At 46.1% G+C, this 24,187-nt stretch overlaps 1 protein-coding gene across 1 annotated transcript in view; it reads right to left on the minus strand.

The window, feature by feature from the left end:
- Positions 1-24,187, minus strand: part of LOC126237215 (division abnormally delayed protein-like) — a 631,733-nt gene that overhangs the window by 127,951 nt on the left and 479,595 nt on the right. The window contains exons 3-4 of the mRNA XM_049947101.1: positions 14,122-14,583; positions 1,043-1,350 (exon numbers count right to left, since the gene is read on the minus strand). Of these exons, the coding sequence (XP_049803058.1) occupies positions 1,043-1,350; positions 14,122-14,583 (770 nt within the window). The remainder of the gene's footprint in view (positions 1-1,042; positions 1,351-14,121; positions 14,584-24,187) is intronic.

Raw genomic sequence — 24,187 nt, forward strand, 5'->3', positions numbered from 1 at the left:
GAAGCGTAATGTGTTGAGAATTGCTAAACATGAATATCATTGTACTGCGACACTTGCATCTTTGGCCAGTCTTTGTCTTTTTTGGCGTGTGCAAATGCTATCGTGAAAAAAAGTGATGTTCTTTTTTATTATATTTAAGAGCAACGTGTTGATATTTGCTGGCAGAAGCAATAAATACGGAAGAAAACAAAACCTCCACAACGTTTTATTACAAAACTTAATTAAAAAACTTTACAAAATTAGATTTCTTCTTACAAAACGGGAACTTACACAAATGGGCAGTGAACGCCAAAAAAAAAAAATAGTAATCTTAAAGAAGACTGCATAGCAGAGACAAGTTAAGCAAAGTTATTTTTCGAATATGATGATGTTTGGAACTTTATAAACATGCCCCTCCCCAGAATGAGATTTTCACTCTGCAGCGGAGTGTGCACTGATATGAAACTTCCTAGCAAATTAAAACTGTGCCGGACCGAGACTCGACCTCGGGACCTTTGCCTTTCGCGGACAAGTGCTCTACCAACATTTCCCAGGCTGTGGCTAGGCCATGTCTCCGCAATATCCTTCCTTTCAGGAGTGCTAGTTCTGCAAGGTTCACAGGAGAGCTTCTGTAAAGTTTGCAAGGTAGGAGACGAGGTACTGGCAGAAGTAAAGCTGGGAGCACGGGGCGTGAATCGTGCTTGGGTAGCTCAGCTGGTAGAGCACTTGTCCGCGAAAGTAAAAGGTCCCGAGTTCGAGTCTCGGTCCGGCACATAGTTTAAATCTGCCAGGAAGTTTCATTCCCCTCCCCGTTTGTTCTTTGTCATACGTAGTTTACAGCCATGCCCGTCACTGAATATCTGCAAACTTTTTGTCAATACTGATTTCAAAACCGCCGAAACGAACGGAGGTGGTCAGGAAGTGTTACATCTGACGGCGGCAGGAATAAGAGTAAGTACAGAGACAAGCACTGGGAATGAGAAGTGAGCAACGAACACCAACACGAAAACGAGCTAGAGAGTGTACGTAGAGACGGGATGGGGTGGGGTGGGGTGGAGCTCACCTTCCTGTCGAGCCCCGGGCGGGTCTCCATGGCGATGATGATGGCCTCGGCGACGTGCGCGTCTATGGAGCGCAGCGCGTCCTCTAGCGCGGCGTGTCCCTGCACGGCGGCCGCGAGGCGCTCCGCGGCCTCCACGTATCCGTTCCACGGCAGGTCCAACTCGGCGGCGTGCTGCGTCAGGCAGCCGCGCACCACGTTCAGGCAGAGGCCCGAGCACGGCTTGGCCTGCGCCGACAGCCCGCTGCAGCGCGAGCAGTACGACATGCGCAGCAGCGCCGACTGGCACCGCGACCACGACTCCGCCCCGCCTGCCAAGCACCGACACACACTGCTCTGTAGTACAGCGCTACAGGCTGGTTAAAATAAGCATCACTGACGTTGAAAGGTAGCCAAAAGAGTTGGAAAGAAATAAGTCGCCAGGTGCGGATGGAATCCCAGTTGGTTGGTTGGTTTTGGGGAAGGAGACCAGACAGCGAGGTCATCGGTCTCATCGGATTACGGAAGGACCGGGAAGGAAGTCGGCCGTGCCCTTTGAAAGGAACCATCCCGGCATTTGCCTGGAGCGATTTAGGGAAATCACGGAAAACCTAAATCAGGATGGCCGGACGCGGGATTGAACAGTCGTCCTCCCGAATGCGAGTCCAGGAATTCCAGTTCGGTTTTAGCAAACATATGTCATTCCCAGAAAGCTCATTTCGAGTCGTGAGTTCCTTATTGGACTGTTGATTTTTTAAAAATATCGGCAGTCCCATGAAACGATATTTAAAAAAAGTCGCAATCAGCCGTCGATAGATCGAATAAAGGTATCGATACATCGGCCTAAAAAGTATCGACGTATCAACATATAAAAATATCGGCTACATATTTTAAATATACTGTCGGTGTTAGAGCTATATAAGTATTGATTTATTACTAGATATTCTGAACATCAACAAGCTATCAGCCAACTTACCCTCCTTAGAGCAAGAAGTGAAAGGAAAACGATGTACGTTGATGCTTGGTGAAACCACTTTGCTAACGATGGTAACTGCACGTAAGTGGCATAGTAATCCCAGTTCGGTATTACAGAGAGTACTCTTCGGCATTCATGCGGAGGATCCCGGTCCGATTACGGTTACGGCCATGTAGGATTGAAACAGGGTGCACTCACGAGGAGAACACGGCAAGTGCCATAGCCCGATTTCCCAGAAACTTCGCACAGTGGAAGAGGGGCCAAAATAAGCGAAAACTAGTCTCGGGTTATCTGTAAACACTCGAACGTTTCTGAGAAAACGACGGTCAAAGTTTTCGAGGTACTTTATGTGCCTTTCAGCGAGTAAGTAGTTCGACCAAAGCAGTGGCACAATGACACATAGTTACACGTTTGCACCCCATGTACGAAACCCGACTATTTCTTTTCATTTACTTACCCTATGTCTGGTGAGTGAATTTAAAAAAAGAAACAGTAAGTGAATGATCCATGATCAGTTGCAAGCGCCAATTTCCGAAAAAGTAATCCGTCGTTTACAGCGAAATTATCGCCAAAGCGTGAAATCTCCAGCACTGTTAACGACGTATCTTTACCAAGTGAGATCCATACGAAGAAATCTCGCTGTGCAGAAACGGCCTTCGCGTAATCTTCGTGTTGTTTGGAATTTGTATGTTCCAAATGTTTCTACGATCGGTATCTTCCGCGGGACTGAACGAAATCTTCATCAAGAAAAAATATAATAATCAAGAACTGATATCAGAATATAAGAATATGAAGATTTAAAAATATCGTAACACATATTACATAATAAATATATGATATTGTAAAACCCAATTGTAATTTTATAATTAACATGACGTCCTTTTATCCTTTAAATGATAAGAAACATTCGTGTAGCAACCTTCTACAGACTTTGGTCGATTATTGAATAAAATAAAATAAATGAAAACAATAATCCAGTTTCGAACCCCGGATGCAAAAGTGAGAGGCCGTGACGCTAGCCACAAGCAGTTGGGCCGACATTACCGTCCCTTAAAAGGCTTCTAAGGCACTTCGAAAACATTGATGGTCGTTTTCTCAGAAACGGCCAAGTATACGGGGTGGTCCACTGATCGTGACCGGGCCAAATATCTCACGAAATAAGCGTCAAACGAAAAAATTACAAAGAACGAAACTTGTCTAGCTTGAAGGCGGAAACCAGATGGCGCTATGGTTGGCCCGATACATGGCGCTGCAAAAAATCTGTCATCATCCCGTAATTTCTCTCGTGCCCAGTGGCAGGACCGTACACGACGTTCAAAGTCGTCGCCATGCAATTCCTGGTGCACAGAAATATGGTACGGGTGCAATCGATGTTGATGTAGCATTCTCAACGCCGAAGTTTTTGAGAATCCCGATTCTCGCGCCATTTGCCTGCTACTGATGTGCGGATTAGCCGCGACAGCAGCTAAAACACCTACTTGGGCATCACCATTTGTTGCAGATCTTGGTTGACGTTTCACACGTGGCTGAACACTTCCTGTTTCCTTAAATAACGTAACTATCCGGCGAACGGTCCGGACACTTGGATGATGTCGTCCAGGATACCGAACAGCATACATAGCACACGCCCATTGGGCATTTTGATCACAATAGCCATACATCAACACGGTATCGACCTTTTCCGCAATTGGTAAGCGGTCCATTTTAACACGGGTAATGTATCACGAAGCAAATACCGTCCGCACTGGCGGAATGTTACGTGATACCACGTTCTTATACTTTGTGACTATTACAGCGCCATCCATCACAAAGCGAAAAAAAAGGTCCAACTAAAACATTCACATTTCTTTTCGTACTACATGAATATGTAATAAAAAATGGAGGTTCCTATTGTAAAAAACGCAGCTGATGTCCGTTTGACGCATGGCAGCGCCATCTAGGGGACCAACCATAGCGCCATCTGATTTCCACCTTCAAGCCAGACGAGTTTCGTTCTTTGTAGTTTTTTTCGTTTGATGCTTATTTCGTGAGATATTTGGACCGGTCACTATCAATGGACCACCCTGTATATAGATAACCCGAGACACGTGTTCCTTATTTGGACTCCTTTTTCCACTGAGCCAAGTTTCTGGGAAATCGATTTGCGGAACTTCGCCCGCATCTCGTGGTCGTGCGGTAGCGTTCTCGCTTCCCACGCCCGGGTTCCCGGGTTCGATTCCCGGCGGGGTCAGGGATTTTCTCTGCCTCGTGATGGCTGGGTGTTGTGTGCTGTCCTTAGGTTAGTTAGGTTTAAGTAGTTCTAAGTTCTAGGGGACTTATGACCACAGCAGTTGAGTCCCATAGTGCTCAGAGCCATTTGAACCATTTGCGGAACTTCCGGTGTTCTTCTCGTCAGCTTCGTGAAGCCAACTGAGGAAGTACTTGATCAAATAATAGCGGTTCCAGGTCACGAAAACCGACAACGGCTGAGAGAGCGGTGTGCTAGCTCCGCGCCCCTTAATGCCATTGGTAGATAATGAGACGGCGGTCGGTCGGTACCGATGGGCCCGTTAGGATCTTTGGACGGTGTTTAAGTTTACTTTTCGTCAGTGGCCCCTTATTTACTTGCATTATCGCGAATCTTTAGGTAAGTCCTATTTATAAGAAGGTTAAATAAGTGGCAAACATAGAATGAAGGCTTTCACGATCGGATGACATAGCTGCCAGTAAACCTTTCGTGATTATCTCTACTCATCACGTGTTACTTCGACCACGCCCCGTTCGCTACAGTATGTATGTCGCTCTCGGACGTCCGACCGGCCAGTCGGCAAGACTTAGTGGAGGAGCGCCTCTGAGGATGTCCAGCGCAGACCTGGACGAAACGTCAGGAACAGAAGAGTTTCCTGGACCACGATCTCGCATCCCGAAAGGTTTAAAAGCATAAATGGCAAACAGTCTTACAAATGGGGCAGCCACAGTAAAAACAATTATACATACTGAAAGGAACGCTCAAATTAAAATATAGGTTTATTGGTCTGCTATTACCCTGACTCCGCATGTTTGACACGGAGGCTAAGTCGTCCTTTAGCCCAGAACGCCAATTCTGACGTTGCTCTATCGCTTCTCCCTTGGCACTTACATTTTCCAGCCGTTAAGGGGAGTCTGTCTCTCTCCATTCGTTCCACGTGTTCTTTCCATTTTCTCCTATAGTCTACAATTTTATCATTTAGACTAAAAATTTTTAGTTTTTCTCCAATATGTTGATTCCTTAGTCTCTTCTATTGCGCAACCTTTAACTCGCCCAGGAATTTCGATCCTTGTGCCTGAATACGGCTTTCTTGCTTTTAGCTTACCACTAAGTTCTCGCTTCCGCAGGGCATTGTGAGGACTGCAATTATTTTATAGAATTCAATTTGAGTATCTTTCCTAGTTTTATTTTTAAGGTTTCTTTTAACTGTTTCGCATACCCGCCTAAATTTATTAAGCTTAATTTGTATATCCTTGCTGTAGCCATATGTCAACTCAAATGGTTCAAATGGCTCAGCACTATGGGACTCAACTGCTGAGGTCATCAGTCCCCTAGAACTTAGAACTACTTAAACCTAACTAACCTAAGGACATCACACACATCCATGCCCGAGGCAGGATTCGAACCTACGACCGTAGCGGTCGCGCGGTTCCAAACTGTAGCGCTTAGAACCGCGCGGCCACTCCGGCCGGCTTATGTCAACTCACATCCTAGGTAAGTGAAGTGTTTTACTTGCTCTAAAATCTGTTGACCTACCATTATTTTGGGTCTAATGCGTTCTGTCCCCAATGATGGCCACCGTATAAGTTTTTTCTGTCGATATCTCCATGTCAAATTCCCATTTATTTGTTTCAGAACGTAAATTCCTTTCTGAACATACTCTTCTTAATGTGTTAGGATCACTGCGTCGTCAGTATATAGTAAGTTACTTAAAAGAATCGTTCTGCCTAGGTATAAACCTTTTTAAAATCCTGTTTTCCATATGTGCATTATTTTATGTATGTGAATGTTAAACGTAGTTGGGGAGATACAGCAGCCTTGTCATACTCCTTTTTAGTAGTATTTTAATCATTTTTCTGTTGACATCTACAATTATAATCGTGTTCGATACATACTTCTTATCGCGTTTATTAGATGTTTTGAATATCCACGACTCGTCATTACCTCACAAAGTTTCATCCATATAAATTGCAGGTGATTCAAGAGCTGGGAACACTGACAGTAAAAACAGACTCTCCAATGTACTGACATTCTTACAATGGTTAACCGAGAATCACTGTTCTCTAACCACTGATGATCTCCCATGAACCATACTTTTCTCATAAATGGATATGTTAATTCTTTTGTGACGATAACGCCAGACTTGTAGCAACAGTGAATGCCACCCGCTACTGCAAAAGTTGCATAATTTGCTCATTTTTGTTTTGCAAGAGGAGGGTTCTTGAATAAGCGACTTAGCAGGATGGTACAACGGCTCACATAACACGCCAAAGTACAAAAAATGGAAATGAGCGTATGGCATCGTTGGGCGGGAGTCCCCTATTCGGGGAAGTTCAGCCGCCAAGTGCAAGTCTTATTTCATTCGACGCCACTTTGGGCGACTTGCGCGCCAGCGATGATGGTTAAATGATGACGAGGACAACACAACAGCCAGTCTCCGAGCAGAGAAAATCTCCAACCCGGCCGGGAATCGAACCCGGGCCCGCTTGCATGGGAAGCGAGCACGTTACCACACAGGTAAGCTGGCGGACACGCCAAAGTACAGCTACATTTTGACAAATGTTTCCAAATAGTATGGTATTTCGGTTTAACAATATAATGCAGTTGTCCCGTTTCCGTGGTTGACCAGCTTTGGATTACTTTCTTTCGGATTATGTGGAGGAACGGGTTTCTGCCAATCGCTTGCTACAATTGACGAATTGTAGACTGCCATTCGCCGTGAAATAAGCGCCATTCCACTGGATATGTTAAGGCATGTTGTGAAAGCTTGGGCGACGCCTTCAGCTGTGCAACCAGCCAGATGGGGTACATTTGAAGGAACTTATTCTCAAGGAGTAATGACGCGTCTGCCGATATATGTTACGTGTTGTTGTTGTTGTTGTTGTTGTTGTGGTCTTCAGTCCTGATGCAGCTCTCCATGCTACTCTATCCCGTGCAAGCTTCTAAATCTCCCGGTACCTACTTCAGCCTACAGCCTTCTGAATCTGCTTAGTGTATTCATCTCCTGGTCTCCCTCTACGATTTTTACCCTCCACGCTGCCCTCCAATACTAAATTGGTGATCCCTCGATGTCTCAGAACATGTCCTACCAACCGATCCCTTCTTCTAGTCAAGTTGTGTCACAAACTCCTCTTCTCCCCAATTCTATTCAATTCCTCCTCATTAGTTATGTGATCTACCCATCTAATCTGCAGCATTCTTCTGTAGCACCACATTTCGAAAGCTTCTATTCTCTTCTTGTCTAAACTATTTATCGTCCACGTTTCACTTCCATACATGGCTACACTCCATACAAATACTTTCAGGAACGACTTCCTGACATTTAAATCTATACTCGATGTTAACAAATTTTTCTTCTTCAGAAACGCATGTTACATGTTATGTTATGTTAACCAGGGACCTAGAAACGACGGATCCGTCCCCGCCGCAGCCGCAGTGGTCCGCAACCCCAAGACGACTACCGCAGTCCACTTCACCCCTCCGCCGCCCCACACCTAACTAAGGGTTATTGTGCGGTTCGGCCCCCGGTGGACCCCCCAGGGAACGCCTCACACCAGACGAGTGTAATCCCTATGTTTGCGTGGTAGAGTAATGTTGGTGTACACGTATGTGGAGAACTTGTTTGCGCACCTATCGCCGACATAGCGTAGCTGAGGCGGAATAAGGGGAACCAGCCCGCATTTGCTGAGGCAGATGGGAAACCGCCTAAAAACCATCCACAGACTGGCCCGCTCACCGGACCTCGACACAAATCCGCTGGGCGGATCCGTGCCGGGGACCGGCGCTCATTCCCGCCCGGAAAGTCGTGCGTTAGACCGCACGGCCAGCCGGGCGGGCTATGTTACATACTGTAGTTCATTGCCAATTTATATACCTGTATTTCAAAGCTGCAGTCACCATGTAACATCGTTTGAAGTTGGTAGATACAGTACATGCCAGTCTGTATTAAGATGTGGTTTATTATAGGCCTGCACCTTCTTAATAGACGGAAAATAAATTACGAATTCGTGGATAAAAAACTTTCCGATAGCGATACCATATGTCTTGTCTGCACGGTCCTTTCTACAGACAGTCCGGTCTTGCACCAGAATGGAATGCCATTCACTTATAGGATCGGTTGCAGGCACGCGCAGCTGAAGCCGACTTCCCGGACATCGGTTTTGTGTTACGGGCAGCCTACAAATACGGCGCTGCCCGTCCCGCAGCAAGCAAGCAGCGGGTAGTGGAATTTTCTTTTCCGTGTCATCGGATTCAACGCACGGGAAACACCTGAAAACAAGCGCGACGATACGTGACGTTCAACTGTCCCCATCATCTCCGATTTTCCTGCAAAACACGTCCACAATGATACACTTTAAGGACATGTTATACTACGAAAGAACTCGTGAACAATCCACTACGTTCAAGATTAAGATTGACATGTATGAAGGGAGTAGTGGGGAGAGGCTCTGAGAAAGACATGGCACGCATCCGGCTATTCTCACAAGACAGAAGCTACCACACTTTTACTTACCACTGAAACACTTACCGCCTACAACAAGCTTCAGGAAGCCTTGTCCTGCGGAACCGATCGTTGCGCGGAGATTTTGTTCAGCAAAAAAGCTCGACATCGCTCTCTTGCCCAGGGTATTGGCGAACTGTGTCATTTCGGGCTTATGTATCTGCATTGTCACCGATTATTCTTGATTCTAAGGTTCTTGATAAAACGCCCAACATGTCAAAGCGAAAGGGGGAGGTGATTCGCTTCAGCGTCGAAGTAAGTGATTAAAGTTAAGGCCGAAGATTATGGTGCAATATTTCTCCATAAACAACAGCTCTCCATATACGAAATCGATGAGCTGACGAGAAGGGCATTACAGTGTCACCTTATCACTGCCACTTCAACCCAACAGAATTGAAATGGATCCAAACTAAACGTTACGTTGTTTGCAATAATCAAAAAGGTACTCTGCAGTCGAGGCTCTCAGCAACGAAGCTGCTATGAAATTAATTTCTAAAGAGCGGAAGGAAGCCTTCAGTCATCCGCACCGCTTCCTGGGAAAAGCATGGGGGGACGATGTTATTGTTGAAAATTCAGTACCGGAAATGATCAAGTCATTAAATAATCGTGGTATGTGTAATAGCTACAAGAGTAATTTCAGTAGAGATTTTCCATTGTCATCAGAGAAACGATGCATAGGGGTATTGAGCTGCATTTTTTGGTGTGTGTAGTTTAAGTACCTGCATAGCAAAAGCATATTTTGCTAAGGTCTGACTATGAAGGCTGCTATCGACAATTGAGTCCAAATGAAGTTTATTTCAGAAACACGATCATAATCTCGCGAAAGAGATCTCTCTCACTGTTTATACAACAACAGTTTAAATACTGGGGAAGTGTACTGTGCATCACTACTGCCTTTTCTTTCAAACCTATAAGCTGCCTACTTCGATAAACAACCAAAATCTTATTTATGTTAGAAATAAGGATGAATTTGTATCACAAAACATAGTAAAAGGTTAATTATAAAAATTAGTGTGTTTTCCAAATCAAACCGAACAGGTCACTGCTCATCTTTTGAGGCAAATGAGAATTATTGTGCGTCAATTTAAAATAAATTATCTCGTGTTGAAGATCTACGACAGAGTTCTCTTCCGTAGCAAGCAAATAAAAATTCGATGTATCTCAAGATTTTGTCCAGAAAATGAGTTCTCCTTCATTCAATAACAAAAAGGTTTCCCGCATCTCTTACAAACATTCTATGGCAAATAAAAATTAAAGTGTGAACATAGTGCAGTTGTTCCAGAAGACACTGACGCCATTTCCATTTCTGTACGTCTTGTATTTTGCGCATTTGAGCAAGCTGAATCAAGTTCACGATTAAGTGTGTGTTCTGAGCGAGACACGACAATTCTCCCTCGTGTCTCCCAGTGTTCCCACCCAAGATCGTATCAAGTCATTTCCAAAAGACTGGATAACAGGCACGCAAACTCTACCAATAATATGCGTGCTTGCGTATAGATAGCGCTCGATGTAAATGTGCATAGGTCGTCACGCGTGCCGAGATAGTCCGTGCAGCTGTAGTAACGGTGTGTTTCGGATGGCGCAGTGGTTAACGCACCTGTCTAGTAAATAGGATGTCCCAGGTTCGAAGCCCGGTCCGGGTTCGCATTTTCACTAGTTGCCGCTGATCCCGCGTAATGGTCCGATACAGCTTACAGCAGTGATCCCCTTCGCTTTCCTTTCCTTTCCTTTCCTTGCTTCCCCTCTACACCTTCAATTTACACAACATGTGTGCCTATTAGCAGGTGTACGTTTATTGCTGTTATTGTTTTTGGAATAAGGACGCTTAACATTAGTTCCCAGGCTCTTATGTTTAAACGCAAGGTGCTCTTGAAAAGTTAATTGAATGGTCTCAGAAAACAACAGAAACAAGAGCTGCAAACAAAACAGCTTTGACAAAGGTTTCTTGTGGAATCGCTTGAGGCACTGCGATCATTGTTGGTGGACATCCCATCATTACCGGAGATTCGACTTGGTGCTACCAATACGACCCGGAGACCAAGTGACAGTCAATGGCATAGTGCCCATCGTCTGCGTCGCCTCCCAACAAAAGTCAGCTCACAAAATCCAAGATTAAGACGAAGGTCATCGCCTTTTCGACATCATGAGTATCTAACCGCAGGGATGCGGCAAAGGCGATGAACAACATGCCATTGACTGTCGCTTTGCCTTGTATTCGTAGCAGCCGGTCTCATCTCTGGTAACGGTGCGGATATCCAGCAACGCGTGACCACGGTGCTTCTAACGATTCCACAAGAAACCTTTGCTGGAAAAAAAAAAAACCGGTTCTGAGCACTATGGGACTTAACTTCTGAGGTCACCACTCACCTAGAACTTAGAACTACTTAAACCTAACTAACCTAAGGACATCACACACATCCATGCCCGAGGCAGGATTCGAACCTGCGACCATAGCGGTCGCGCGGTTCCAGACTGTAGTGCCTAGAACCGCTCGGCCACACCGGCCGGCTTTTGCTGACAGTTTGCAACAGTTTTACAGCTACGTTGTAGCTAGTGGTGATCACTTTGAAGACTAATAGCAGTTTCCTTTGTTTTCTGTGACTATTCATCGACTTTTTCATACGCACCTTGTATTTCATATCTATTACACGCCAGTGCGCAACTCCTCTCTCGCCATGAAGACGGCGAGGGACTACACGTGACAGATGAACCGTTGACGAGCTACTAGAGCTCTCTCTACATTCACATTCAAGGCCAAGGATCAAGCCACACAGGTGGCTGCCGTATTTCTTGACTCCCGCAAAATATATGACTCTGTACCACACCAATGTTTAACGTACAATTGTATGGTGTATGAAGCGAAATTTGTCACTAGACTGACAATTTCTTGGTGGGAAGAATGCAGCGTGTTACCTTGGAGCCGGCCTGAGTGGCCGTGCGGTTCTAGGCGCTACAGTTTGGAGCCGAACGACCGCTACGGTCGCAGGTTCGAATCCTGCCCCGGGCATGGATGTGTGTGATGTCCTTAGGTTAGTTAGGTTTAATTAGTTCTAAGTTATAGGCGACTGCTGACCTCAGAAGTTAAGTCGCATAGTGCTCAGCGCCATTTGAACCATTTTGTTACCTTGCATGTAGAGTCGTCGATAGATGAACTAACTTCAGGCGAGCCCAGGGAACTGTGTTGGCGTCCTTGCTAGTCATGCTGTACATTAACGACCTGGCACACAATATTAATGATAATCTCAGAATTTTTACAATTCAAACAGTTATCTGTAATGAATCTGGAAAATTGTGTAGCCCGATCCTGATAAGATTTGGAAGTTGTACAAAGATCGGCAACTTGCTTTAAATTTTCAGAAAAGTAAACTTTTGCACTTCCCGAGAGGCATAAACGTAGTGTCCCACGACTACAGTGTCAATGACGTCCGCCCCTGGTAGCTGAGTGGTCAGCGCAACAGACTGTCAATCCTAAGGGTCCGGGTTCGATTCCCGGCTGGGTCGGAGATTTTCTCCGCTCAGGAACTGGGTGTTGTGTTGTTCTAATCATCATCATCAATTAATCCCCATCAACGCCGAAGTGGCGACAAATCGAAAGACTTGCACCCGGCCAACGGTCTACCCGACGGGAGGCCCTAGTCACACGACATTTACATTTAGTGTCAATGACGCACAACTAAAATTAATCAAATCGTACAGAGACATATTATAACTATTAGTAAGGATATGAAACGGCATTATCACATATCTCCATCTACATGCATTCTGCAAGACACTGAATGGTACCACTACTAGTCATTTCCTTTCCCGTTCCATTTGCCAGCACAGCGAGGGAAGAACGGCTATCTATATCCCGCTGTATGAGCCCTGATTTCTCGTATGTTATCTTCGTGGCGCTTATACGAAATGGGGGGCAGTAGGATCGTTTTGCAGTCAGCTTCAAATGTCGATTCTCTAAATTTTATCAATAGTGTTCCTCGAAAAGAACGTCGCGTTCTCACCAGGGATTCCCACTTGAGTTTCCGAAGCATCTCAGTCACACTCGCGTATGGTTCGATCCTATCGCTAACAAATGTAGCAGCCTGCCTCTGAACTCCTTCGGTGCCTACCTTTAATCCGACCTGGTGCGGATCCAAACCACTCGAGCAATAGCGTCCCACATGCGGTCTCCTTTACAGATGAGCCAGACTTCCCTAAAGATTCTTCTGATAAACCTACGTCAACTATTCGTCTTCCCTAGCACAGTCATCGACTGTTCGTTCCATTTCATATTGCTTTGCAACGTTATGCCCACGTATTTAAACAACGTGGCTGTGTCAAGCAAAACACTAATAATTCATCAAACCAGCTAGAAATTTTGTTTACCTCATCTTGTAACATCCTATAGTCACTCATCTTCGACATCTTCCCGTACAACAAAGCATCATCAGTAAACAAGCGCAGATTGCTGCCCACACTGTCCGTCAGATCATTTATATACAAAGAAAATAACAGCGGTTCTACCACAATACCCTGCGGCACTCCTCAAGATACTCTCGTCACTGATGAACACACGCCGTCAAGGAAATCATACTGGATTGTCTTCGAGTCACTCACATCTCTGGGAACCTATTCCATATGCTCTTTCCTTCGTTAACAGGCTGCAGTGGGGCACCGTGTGAAATGCTTTTCCGAAATGCAGGAATATGGAATCTGGCTGTTGGCTTCATCTACTGTTCGCAGTATATCATGTGAAAAAAGGGAAAGCTGGGTTTCACACGAGCGATGCTTTCTGAAACAGTGCTGATTCGTGTACATAAGCTTTTCCTTCAGATTGCACCATCTATCTTATGTTTAACGACATTCAAAGGAAAATAACCAATAAATCCGCAAGGTGTCGAAAGTTACGGTGTTCACTTGTGCTCTTACAAAGGAGTAACCACTGTACAGGAGTCACCTGCGGTTCTTTTTTGTTTCCCCTTTCACTTGAGACTTTGCGAGAGATTCGCAATAAATGCAAGCTAAGTAAAGGGCCAATACCGTAGAGTACTCTTCATAAAACCGAATTAGGATTCCATCCGGACCTGGTGACATACTCGCTTCGAACTCTTTCAGTTGTTTCTCTACGTCAGGGATGTTTATTACTACATCATCCATACGGGACTCTGAGCGATGGTCAAGCGACGATATGTTTGTACTCGTATGGTCCCGCTGCGCGAACGATATCTTGAACGCGGAATTTAAGAAATCTTTCACTTAGGTTCAGTCAAGTAGTGAACTGCGGTTGATTGCTAGGAGACTGAAAACGCAGTGCGTCTAGAAAGATGACTATTTGTCAGACCGATGGCAAATAGGACGATTTGCTTGTTACTGTGCACACACCCCAGACCAGAGGCAGGCAGCCAGAGCAGGGGAGTGAGTACCTGGGTTGGCGGTGAGCAGGCGGTCGGCGTCTGCGAGCACGGCGGCGCCGAGCAGCAGCGCCTGGCGCAGCAGCCGGGCGGCCCCCAGCGCGCCGCGCAGAGCCCTGGCCAGCCGCCGCGGCGCGCCGCCGAACGGCTCCAGCTCGGGCGCCGAGGCGCTCAGGCACGCCGCGTAGTCGGCCGACAAGTCGCGCTGCGCCTTGCGCCCCGACAGCGTCTGGCGGTAGACGAGCGGGAAGAGCCGCCAGAAGGCGTCGCCCACCGCGTCCTCCAGGTCCTCCGGCTCGTCCTGCCCCGCCGCCGCCGCCCCCGGGGGCAGCAGCGGCTGCTCCAGCTGCGCGGCGAGGCGCGCGTACAGCCGTGACACCGGCTCACGGGCGGCGGACGGCGACCGCGGCAGCACCACCGCCAGCAGGGACAGCGTCCGGTTCTCCGACTGCCGCAGCAGCTCCGACACGTGCTCTGCAACACACACAGCCGCACCGTGCGTCGTCACCGCCTGCGTCAGCAACATGTAGGCATTCATTTCCTTCCACCTCCGTAGTGAAGCTGACGTTATTGTGTATGCTGTTCAGGGGGCAGAGGATTCTTCAAACTTTTCTAGAACACACTGCAAGACCACGAATGTATCGTCCACATGTCACGGGAACACATGCATCCAACGTATTAAAAACAGCGGCAACCAAAACTATGTACATTGAATCTTAAAGGACTAGTTTAGCGAAATGGTTGAGAGCAGTCAATTTTCTGATTTTTATATACTTGTTTAAGCTGATAAGATTAAGGGCTTCAGCATGACTCTTACATTAAACCGTGGACCTAAATGCTTACGCCACCACTTTCAAAATAAAGATAATATAACAGTAATAACGAGGCAGTATTAGAAGTGACGGGATGTTCTGTAACAATATTTGTATAACTTATTTCAATACACACATCATGTTCACATTTAAGTTGTTTACTTTTATTTTCAGATGGCTGGTTTCGATCTTCTAAGAGGTCATCTTCAGGTCTTACATTCTTTGATTACCGTATTCCACGCCTGCACTGATTGGCCTGTCCCACGCCAACTGTTCCTGTTGTCATCAAGGAATGTAAGAGTTGAAGATGATCTCTTAGAAGATCGAAACTGGTCATCTGAAAATAAAAAAAAAATTGAATGAGGTCACGACTGTATGTACTGAAATAAGTTATAATACAGGGCGTATCAAAAGGAATCATCCGATTTGGTACGCCTATATTTCTGAAACTGATAAACGTATACAATGAATTTTGTTTTTTGATGAACGGGGAACTCAAAACTTTTTTTTTTCATACCTTTTCATAGGTGTTCACTACGCCCCTTGAGACGCACAGCATATGTCAATGCGGTATTCAAATTGCTCCCACACTGGACTTAAACTGAGTCTTTTATAAACCCCCACAAGAAACAATGAGTTTTAGTCAGATACGGTAACCTTGGAGGCCAGTAATGTACGGCTGAATCATCTGGTCCAGTGCGACCGATCCATCATTCAGTAATCCTTTAATTTAAAAATTTTGTATGGTTTCTTACGTAAACGTCAACGCAACACACGCCAGACCGACATTAGGGGCATGTCGAGTTGCACAGCGATTTGCCTTTACAAATGGTTCAAATGGCTGTGAGCACTATGGGACTTAACTGCTGAGGTCATCAGTCCCCTAGAACTTAGAACTACTTGAACCTAACTAACCTGAGGACATCACACAAACCCATGCCCGAAGCAGGATCCGAACCTGCGACCGTAGCGGTCGCGCGGTTCCAGACTTTAGCGCCTAAACCGCTCGGCCACTCCGGCCGGCATTTGCCTTTACACAAACAACCTGTTTCTCGGAATTGTTCATGCCATCGTCAAAAGCTCTGTGCTGTAGGAGGATCCACGCCATACCTAGTACGAAAGTCACGCTAAACAGCTATTACTGACCCGTACTGCGTAAAATGTAGAACACAAAACGCTTTCTGTTGTCCTGACATCATTTTTACTGGAACTGAAGTGGACGCACACTGCTGCTATCTAGCGGGATCCATGAAAAACATTGCCCACGCACATACACTATGTGATGAAAAGTATTGGACACCCCCTAAAACACACGTTTTTCATATTAGGTGCATTGTGCTGCCACCTACTGCGAGGTACTCCATTCAGCGACATTAGTAGTTATTAGACATCATGAGAAAGCAAAATGGGGCGCTCCGCGGAATTCGCGGACTTCGAACGTGGTCAGTTATTGGGTGTCACCTGTGTCATACATCTGTACACGAGATTTCCACACTGCTAAACATCCCTAGGTCCACTGTTTCCGATGTGATAGTGAAGTGGAAACGTGAAGGGACACGTACAGCACAAAAGCGTACAGGCCGACCTCATCTGTTGACTGACGGCGACAGCCGACAATTGCAGAGGGTCGTAATGTGTAATAGGCAGACGTCTATCCTGACCATCACACGGGAATTCCAGACTGCGTCAGTGTCCATTGCAAGTACTATGACATTTAGGCGGAAGGTGAGGAAACTTAGGATTTCATGATCGAGCGGCTACTCATAAGCCACACATCACGCCTATAGATGCCAAACCTACGTCTCGCTTGGTGTAAGGAGAGTAACCATTGGACGACTGAACAGTGGAAAATGGTTGTGAGAAGTGACGAATCACGGTTCACAATTTGGCGATCCTATGGCAACATGTAGGTATGGCGAATGCCCGGTGAACGTCGTCTGCCAGCGTGCGTAGTGCCAACAGTAAAATTCGGAGGCGGTGCTGTTATGGTGTGGTCGTGTTTTTCATGGAGGGGTCTTGCAACCGTTCTTGCTTTGCGTGGCACTATCACAGCACAGGCCTACATTGACGTTTTAAGCACCTTCTTGCTTTCCATTGTTGAAGAGCAATTCGCTGATGGCGATTGCATCTTTCAACACGGTCGAGCACCTGTTCGTAATGCACGACCTGTGGCGGAGGTGTTACACGACAATAACATCTTTGTAATGGACTAGTCTGCACAGTCCTGACCTGAATCCTATAGAACACCTTTGGGATGTTTTGGAGCTCCATCTTCGTGCCAGGCCTCACCTGTCAACATCGATACCTCTCCTCAGTGCAGCACTCCGTGAAGAATGGGCTGCCATTCCCCAAGAAACCTTCCAGCACCTGATTCAACGTATGCCTGAGAGAGTGGAAGCTGTCATCAAGGCTAAGGGTGGGCCAATACCACGTTGAATTCCAGCATTACCGATGGAGGGCGCCTCGAACTTGAAAGTCATTTTCAGCCAGGTGTCCGGATACTTTCGATCACATAGTGTATCTCAAATAACATAATAGTTATGATTTTATTTAAATCGAATGATTCTTTTTGATACACCCTGTATTATAAATAATGCTGTTTTTCCTAGAACAATATTTCAAAAGATTTGCATAGATGAAATCTCAGGTTATCAGCCTATTCTATTCGTATGGGCGTGTTGTCGAGACGCTTCGACGCGTTTTCTACTCATCTTCAGGCAAAGTGTCACATCAACGGCGACATAGTGAAAATGTCTATACACGCTCTCACCACCACCAATTTCCAGTGTGGTGGATAGTTCTATGTTCAGATAGACGGATTCACTACGGCAACTTCCCGGAACACTTCGAGCGAACAGCTCTCGAAACCGCGCGTCCGAAACCAAAGACGTTCTACACACATGTGGACGACACATTCGTGGTTTCTCCGTGTGTTCAGGAACACCTACAAGAATTCTCTCCCACCTTAACAGCATACACGACAGCGTCAATTTCACTCTGGAGATGGAAGGAAATGTAATGCCTACCGCTCCTAGACATTCTCATAAAGAAGAACCCTGATGAGAGGCCGGGACAGTCCATCTATTCAGCGCAACGCAGATCTGTGCACGCCACCTCGGTACAAGCGGCAAGGCCATAAGGGAAAAAAGTCTGCTACTGAGCGAAACCTTTCGCAAAAAATGGCTACTCGAAGTCACAAATAAGACGCGCTGTCCATCCGAACGAGAAGAAGGAAGTAAAACAATCCAAAAGAATAAAAGAAACACCTCGCGTTGCTTCCACACACAGGGCCACCCGCAGCCAAGACTGCAATGACAATGGAGACACACAACGTAAAAACCATTTTCCGCTCTACGGTTAAGTTCAAGAATACTCTGGCGTCAGTCCAGCTGGGACTACGGGCACCTGGCTCCAACTATACCAGTTGCCAGTGTGGCAAGCAGAATATCAGGCACACGCAGCGATGCATCTCGCAGTGCTGTTCAGATCATGATGTTTGGTTTGGTTTGTAGGGTGCTCAACTGCGCTGTCATCAGCGCCCATACGAAGTCCCAATGTTCACACAGTCCAATTCTTGACTCAGTCCAATCGAGTCACTGTCACGAATGACGACGATGATGATGAAATGATGAGGACAACACAAACACCCAGTCCCCAGGCAGAGAAAATCCCCACCCGGCAGGGATTCGAACCCGGGATCCCCTGATCCAGAGGCAACAACGCTAACCCCAAGACCATCAGTGCGGACAGTGTTCATAACGTGTCAGAAGCGTTCGCTGGGCCACACCTACAAATCTATGAACACAGCATCAACTAAGGGCACCTTCATTTTTGGACACACAGAAATGCTTTGCCGCGTCAATGTTTCTGGGATTCGGTCACCAGAAAGAGGCAGTGGAAATACAAGTACATGACGATCTTGTCGCTTGGGACCACGGTTTCCAACTGAGCTCCACGTGGGATGTGGCGTTAGCAAAAATTCATCAGGAACGCTCTGATGTGAAAGCGGGGGAGGCAGCGGCCGAGACACAGGCAGAGCCATGACACGGTGCCTGGACCCCCCCCCCCCCCCGGCCCGGTCGAGTCCCACAGCCGTCGCCGATATTTCTGGAAGCAATCGACTGCCCCACCCGCAGGTCCTTCGGCAGAGGAGTCTGCGGTCCAGCGGCTATTGTAAAATACCACTTTGTAAGGCTGATCTCAGTACATTTCCACCACTCAGAATGTCGAACAGCTAAATACTTTATTTTTCGGAAGCCTTAAGAAAAGAATGAATTTATATGATGAGTTTTCACTTTGCAGCGGAGTGTACGCTGATAAGAAATTTCCTGCCAGATTAAAACTGTGTGGCGGGCCGAATCTCAAATTCCTTTCTTCCGAGAGTACTAGTAGCGCAAGTTTTGCTGGAGAACTTCCGTGATGTTTGAGACGTGGAAGATGAGACAGTGGTCTAGAAAAATTATGTATGCGAGCTTTTGTCTTGTGTATGAAGTCGGAGCCAGACTTGTGAATTCAATACAGCACAAGATTACATCCTTCCATGTAAATACGGGAGAAGATATTAAACGAAGTGTATTTTAATTCTCAGCTTAGACCTGGTGTGTGCGTGTGTATGATTAACAGAATCTTTGATAGTATCATATTAGGAGATGTTATAGTTTGTCTGCAACGCCTGAAGAGCAAAAGCTCTTTATTTTAACTATGGAAAGTGGCGGTGCCCCGTAGGACTATATAAGGTTTTTTTGAACATTAAGCTTAGTGGGGCGATAGTAAAGAAGTTGTGGACAATAAGATGATATTCACCCAACACCATGCCAATCGGTCAATGACTTTGGACAGAATATAGGTACTCGTGTTTCCTAATTTGTATGGAGGAAAAGTAGCGGCTTCTTTTTACATAAAGTAATAGTTGCCAAACGTGTTAACGTCCGCAGCTCATGGTCTTGCGGTAGCGTTCTCGCTTCCCGCGCACGGGGTTCCGGGTTCGATTCGCGGCGGGGTCAGGAATTTTTCTTGCCTCGAGATGCCTGGTGTTGCTGTGTCATCTTTATCATCGTCATTCATCCGCATTACGGTCGGAGGAAGACAACGGCAAACCACCTCCGCTAGGACCTTGCCTAGCACAGCATCGTCCACTACGCTCCTCGGAGTATGGGACATGATCATCATCAAGTGTGTTAATGAGAACGCATTGCATGTGGCGTATCTCGCAAGAAAAATCAGTAGCACCATAAAACTATCAATATGTGAAAAAGTTGTTTTCAAAAAATTACATTGACCTGGCTACAGTTATAATTATTCTTACAGCGCATCAGATACGATGTATGAGGAACGATCAAAAAGTTTCAGTTCGAAGGCCATACAGTCTAGCGTCAGTATGCCAGCCAGGCCAATTCGCCGAGAGCACTGAGGTAATCAACCCAACGACGCACCACGTTGAAGATATACCTTTGGCAAAACACCGTGCCCTGCTGCGTGAATAACTCTGTAACGGTCTGTTGCACATCCGGCAGGAATCGACGGCCGTTGAAGGCCTTTTTTTTCTGGAACCGAAGGGGTGATAGTCGCATGAGGAGAGATCAGGACTATAGGGCGGGTGCTTCTGGTTACGACGTTTGCGATATGAGAACGTGCGCTATCAAGAAGTACAGCACCCCTTGGCGCACCATTCCACAATGGTGGTTTTCGATGGACGTACTGCCCCATATACATTCTTCATTCTGCGACGGACGTTTGCCTGTGTTTCTCCTTTGACAACCAAGAAAAGAACAGCAACACGTTGTTCCTGTTTGGAGGCATTTGGTAATAACGTCGCCATACTTCATGTTTCCGCCATTTATCACATGTTGGAAAGACACGAATGCCACACTAATTCCTTTCGTTCGTATCGTACTTATATACCCGCATCGGAGCCGCGCTATGTTACATAAATGCTCCAGCAACGCCCTCAAACGGAAATGTTTTGATCTCCCCTCATACAAAAGTCGTACAGGACAAAAATTATTACCAGGTCGTGAGGCATAATTGGCTCTGTGTCTTCATGGCTATTTTAAGTACTCCAAAACAAAAGAACAGAAAACGACGGTGTCTGATACTATACAGGAACGCAATGGACTTAAATTCGACACTGCGCCTGAAGATCACGTGTAGGGAACATTGCCACAACACGACGCCACGATTCAGCTGAAACCCGAAAAACCCAGCATTCACATACATGTAAGCCTATTTTGAATAACAGTACTACAAATTAACAGAAATAATAGCAGTAACACTATTGTCACTACTTCTGCTACTATTACTAACCTTAGTAACAGTGACAGAAGAGGACACACATTGCGTTTCTGGGTATGCAGAAGCTAGATAATATAGCACAGTGCGATCTAAGAAAGCAATTCAGAGGCACTGTTCCTACTATCGACTTACGAAAATGAGAAAGTTCCGGTAGGAAGAAAGGGCACCTAATTGTAAAGGGGTAAAAAACTGGTTCAAGAACAATAGCATGCACTAAGTCATTTAGGAGATAGAGTATTAGCTGTGTTCCAAGGCTGCAGATGTGACTCATATGTCTGATACAGGGAGGGATATCATCCTTGTACCGAAAAGGAGTTAGAGAAGGCGACTACGTAACGGAATAGGACCGGCAGGATTCTGCTCCGACTGTGCTGTTGAGACACGACTATATCGTAGTACTTTTAAGGAATCAACCATACCTACCACAACGCCGCAAGAAATTAATGCCTGTATGGTACAAAAACTTCTGTTATGATCATTACATTAATTTTTAAGGGGTGGCACCAAAGTTATTGAACCTTTGGACTAACGTAACGCTATATATAAGGGAGCGTGATGAAAAAAAAAAATCTGTTCGCCACAAAAAGCAATTATTCCCACGTATGTTGCTGCAATAACGCACTAGCTCTTCTGCCCGTCCTGTCAACATCACCATCCGCATTACAGATGCCGCTTCGAATAAGCTGAGTCGGAAATCATGTTAGTTCCCCGCAGCCCGAGTAACAAATAACTCCGTACTGGTCGTCTCTCTCTGCAGCTACTGTGCGACGATGGCTTCCATGACAGCTTCCCACAGCGCCACAGCATGCCAGCAAGACAAGCAACCATACTACGTGCAGTCTATTCACTGGTACATTTGGTGCAGTTACGGGCAGCTACCACCACTACGCACAACCAAAACTGACGCGTTATTTATCAGCACTTAACTGTTCTTGGGGATTTCAGTCAGAAGACTTGGTTTGATGCAGCTCTCCATGCTAGTCTCATGCAGACTCTTCACATGTGCGTATTGCAATCTACATCCATTTGAGCATGCTTACTGTATTCGAGCCTCGGTCTCCCTCTATGGTTTTGAACCTTAAGCTTCCCTCCATTACCAAATTGGTGATTCCTTCATGATTCAGGATGTCTCCCGTCAACCGATGGTTTCCTTCAATCGAGGTGTGCCATAAATTTCTGTTCTCCCCAGTTCGATTTAGTATCTCCTCATTAGTTATTCGATCTACCCTACTAACCCTCAGCATTCTTCTGTAGTACCACGTTTTAAAAAGTCGTAGTTCTCTTCTTGCGTCAACTGCTTACAATCCACCTTTCACTGCCGTACAAGACTACTGTCCAGATACCTTCAGGACAGGCTTCCTAGCCGGCCGGAGCGGCCGTGCGGTTCTAGGCGCTACAGTCTGGAACCGAGCGACCGTTACGGTCGCAGGTTCTAATCCTGCCTCGGGCATGGATGTGTGTGCTGTCCTTATGTTACGTTTAATTAGTTCTAAGTTCTAGGCGACTCATGACCTCAGGAGTTAAGTCGCATAGTGCTCAGAGCCATTTGAACAGGCTTCCTGACTATTTTATATAGTAACAATTTCCTTTTTTCCGGTAATGTTCCTATTCTCAGTTTGCATTTTATATCCTCCCTACATCGGCAATCATCAGCTATTTTGCTACCCATCTATTACTTTGAGTGTCACGTTTCCTACACACATTCTCTCTCTATCGTCTGAGTTAAAAGGTTCAAATGGCTCTAAGCACTATGGGACTTAACATCTGAAGTCATCAGTCCCCTAGAACTTAGAACTACTTTAACCTAACTAACCTAAGGACATCACATACATCCATGCCCAAGGCGTGATTCGAACCTGCGACCTTAGCAACCGCGTGGTTCCGGACTGAAGCGCCTAGAACCGCCCAGACACCGCGGCCGGCTCGTCTGACTTAACTGGACCACATTCCATCAGCCTCGTTTAGGTTTTCTTGATACTCATCTTACGAGGGGCGTTCAATAAGTAAAGCAACCATTTTTTTCTGAAAGCAGGTTGGTTTTATTCAGCTTTCCAATACACCACATTATTTCTCACTTTTTCTGCTACTAAACCACATTTCTCAACATAATCTCCGTTCAATGTGACGACCTTACGCCACCTATGAAGGGTCCGTATGCCCGCATGGTACCACTTACTTGGCGACGTCGGATCCAACTCCTTGCGGCATTAGTAACCTCCCATAGTCGACGTACTGCTTCCAGCAGTGTGCATTCTTCATTGGTCAAAACAGATGGAAGTCGGAAGGTCCGAGTTCCGGGGTGTCGGACGGATAAGAAAGAACAGTCGAACGAAGTTTTGTGAGCTCTTCTCAGGTGCGCAGACTTGCTTGAAGCTTCGTATTGTTATGGAGAGGCAGAAGTTCGTCTACATTTTTATGGCGAAGAAGACGTTGAAGTCGATTCTTCAGTTTCCTGAGGGCTGTTGTGTGCGACCAGCCGGCACGAAGGAGTTCGGACACGTTGGCGCGAGCTTTTTGTGATGATGACATACGCCTCGCCCAACGAGTCACCGTGCTTTTGTTGGCTGCCAGGTCTCCGCAGAAATTCTGCAAGCGCCTACGAATATCTGCAATGTTCTGGTTTTCCGCCAAAAGAAACTCTGCATGAAATGTCCCTCCGTTACATACACCATTTTGAAGGCTACGTATAGCGCCGCCACCTATGGGAACTTCAAGAAAGTACAAGACACTATTCATTCCTATCAATCGATCTTCCAGTTCTGTATGATCTCCTTCATTTGCTGTACTTTTATATTTTATCCTTTCGTCAATGGACCAGCAGGTAACTACGAAACAAACATTGTCGTAGAGCACGGTGACGTTTCTATAAACCGAGCAACTCCTACTTACTCATGTGCTTTCTGCAAACACCGATCGTGTGGAATCCCATGCGCTCTGCTCGTTCACAATGCCTACAAGGTGTTTATGTTGGTAAC

Source organism: Schistocerca nitens, chromosome 2, assembly GCF_023898315.1.
Source record: "Schistocerca nitens isolate TAMUIC-IGC-003100 chromosome 2, iqSchNite1.1, whole genome shotgun sequence".
Classification (NCBI taxonomy): Eukaryota; Metazoa; Arthropoda; class Insecta; order Orthoptera; family Acrididae; genus Schistocerca; species Schistocerca nitens.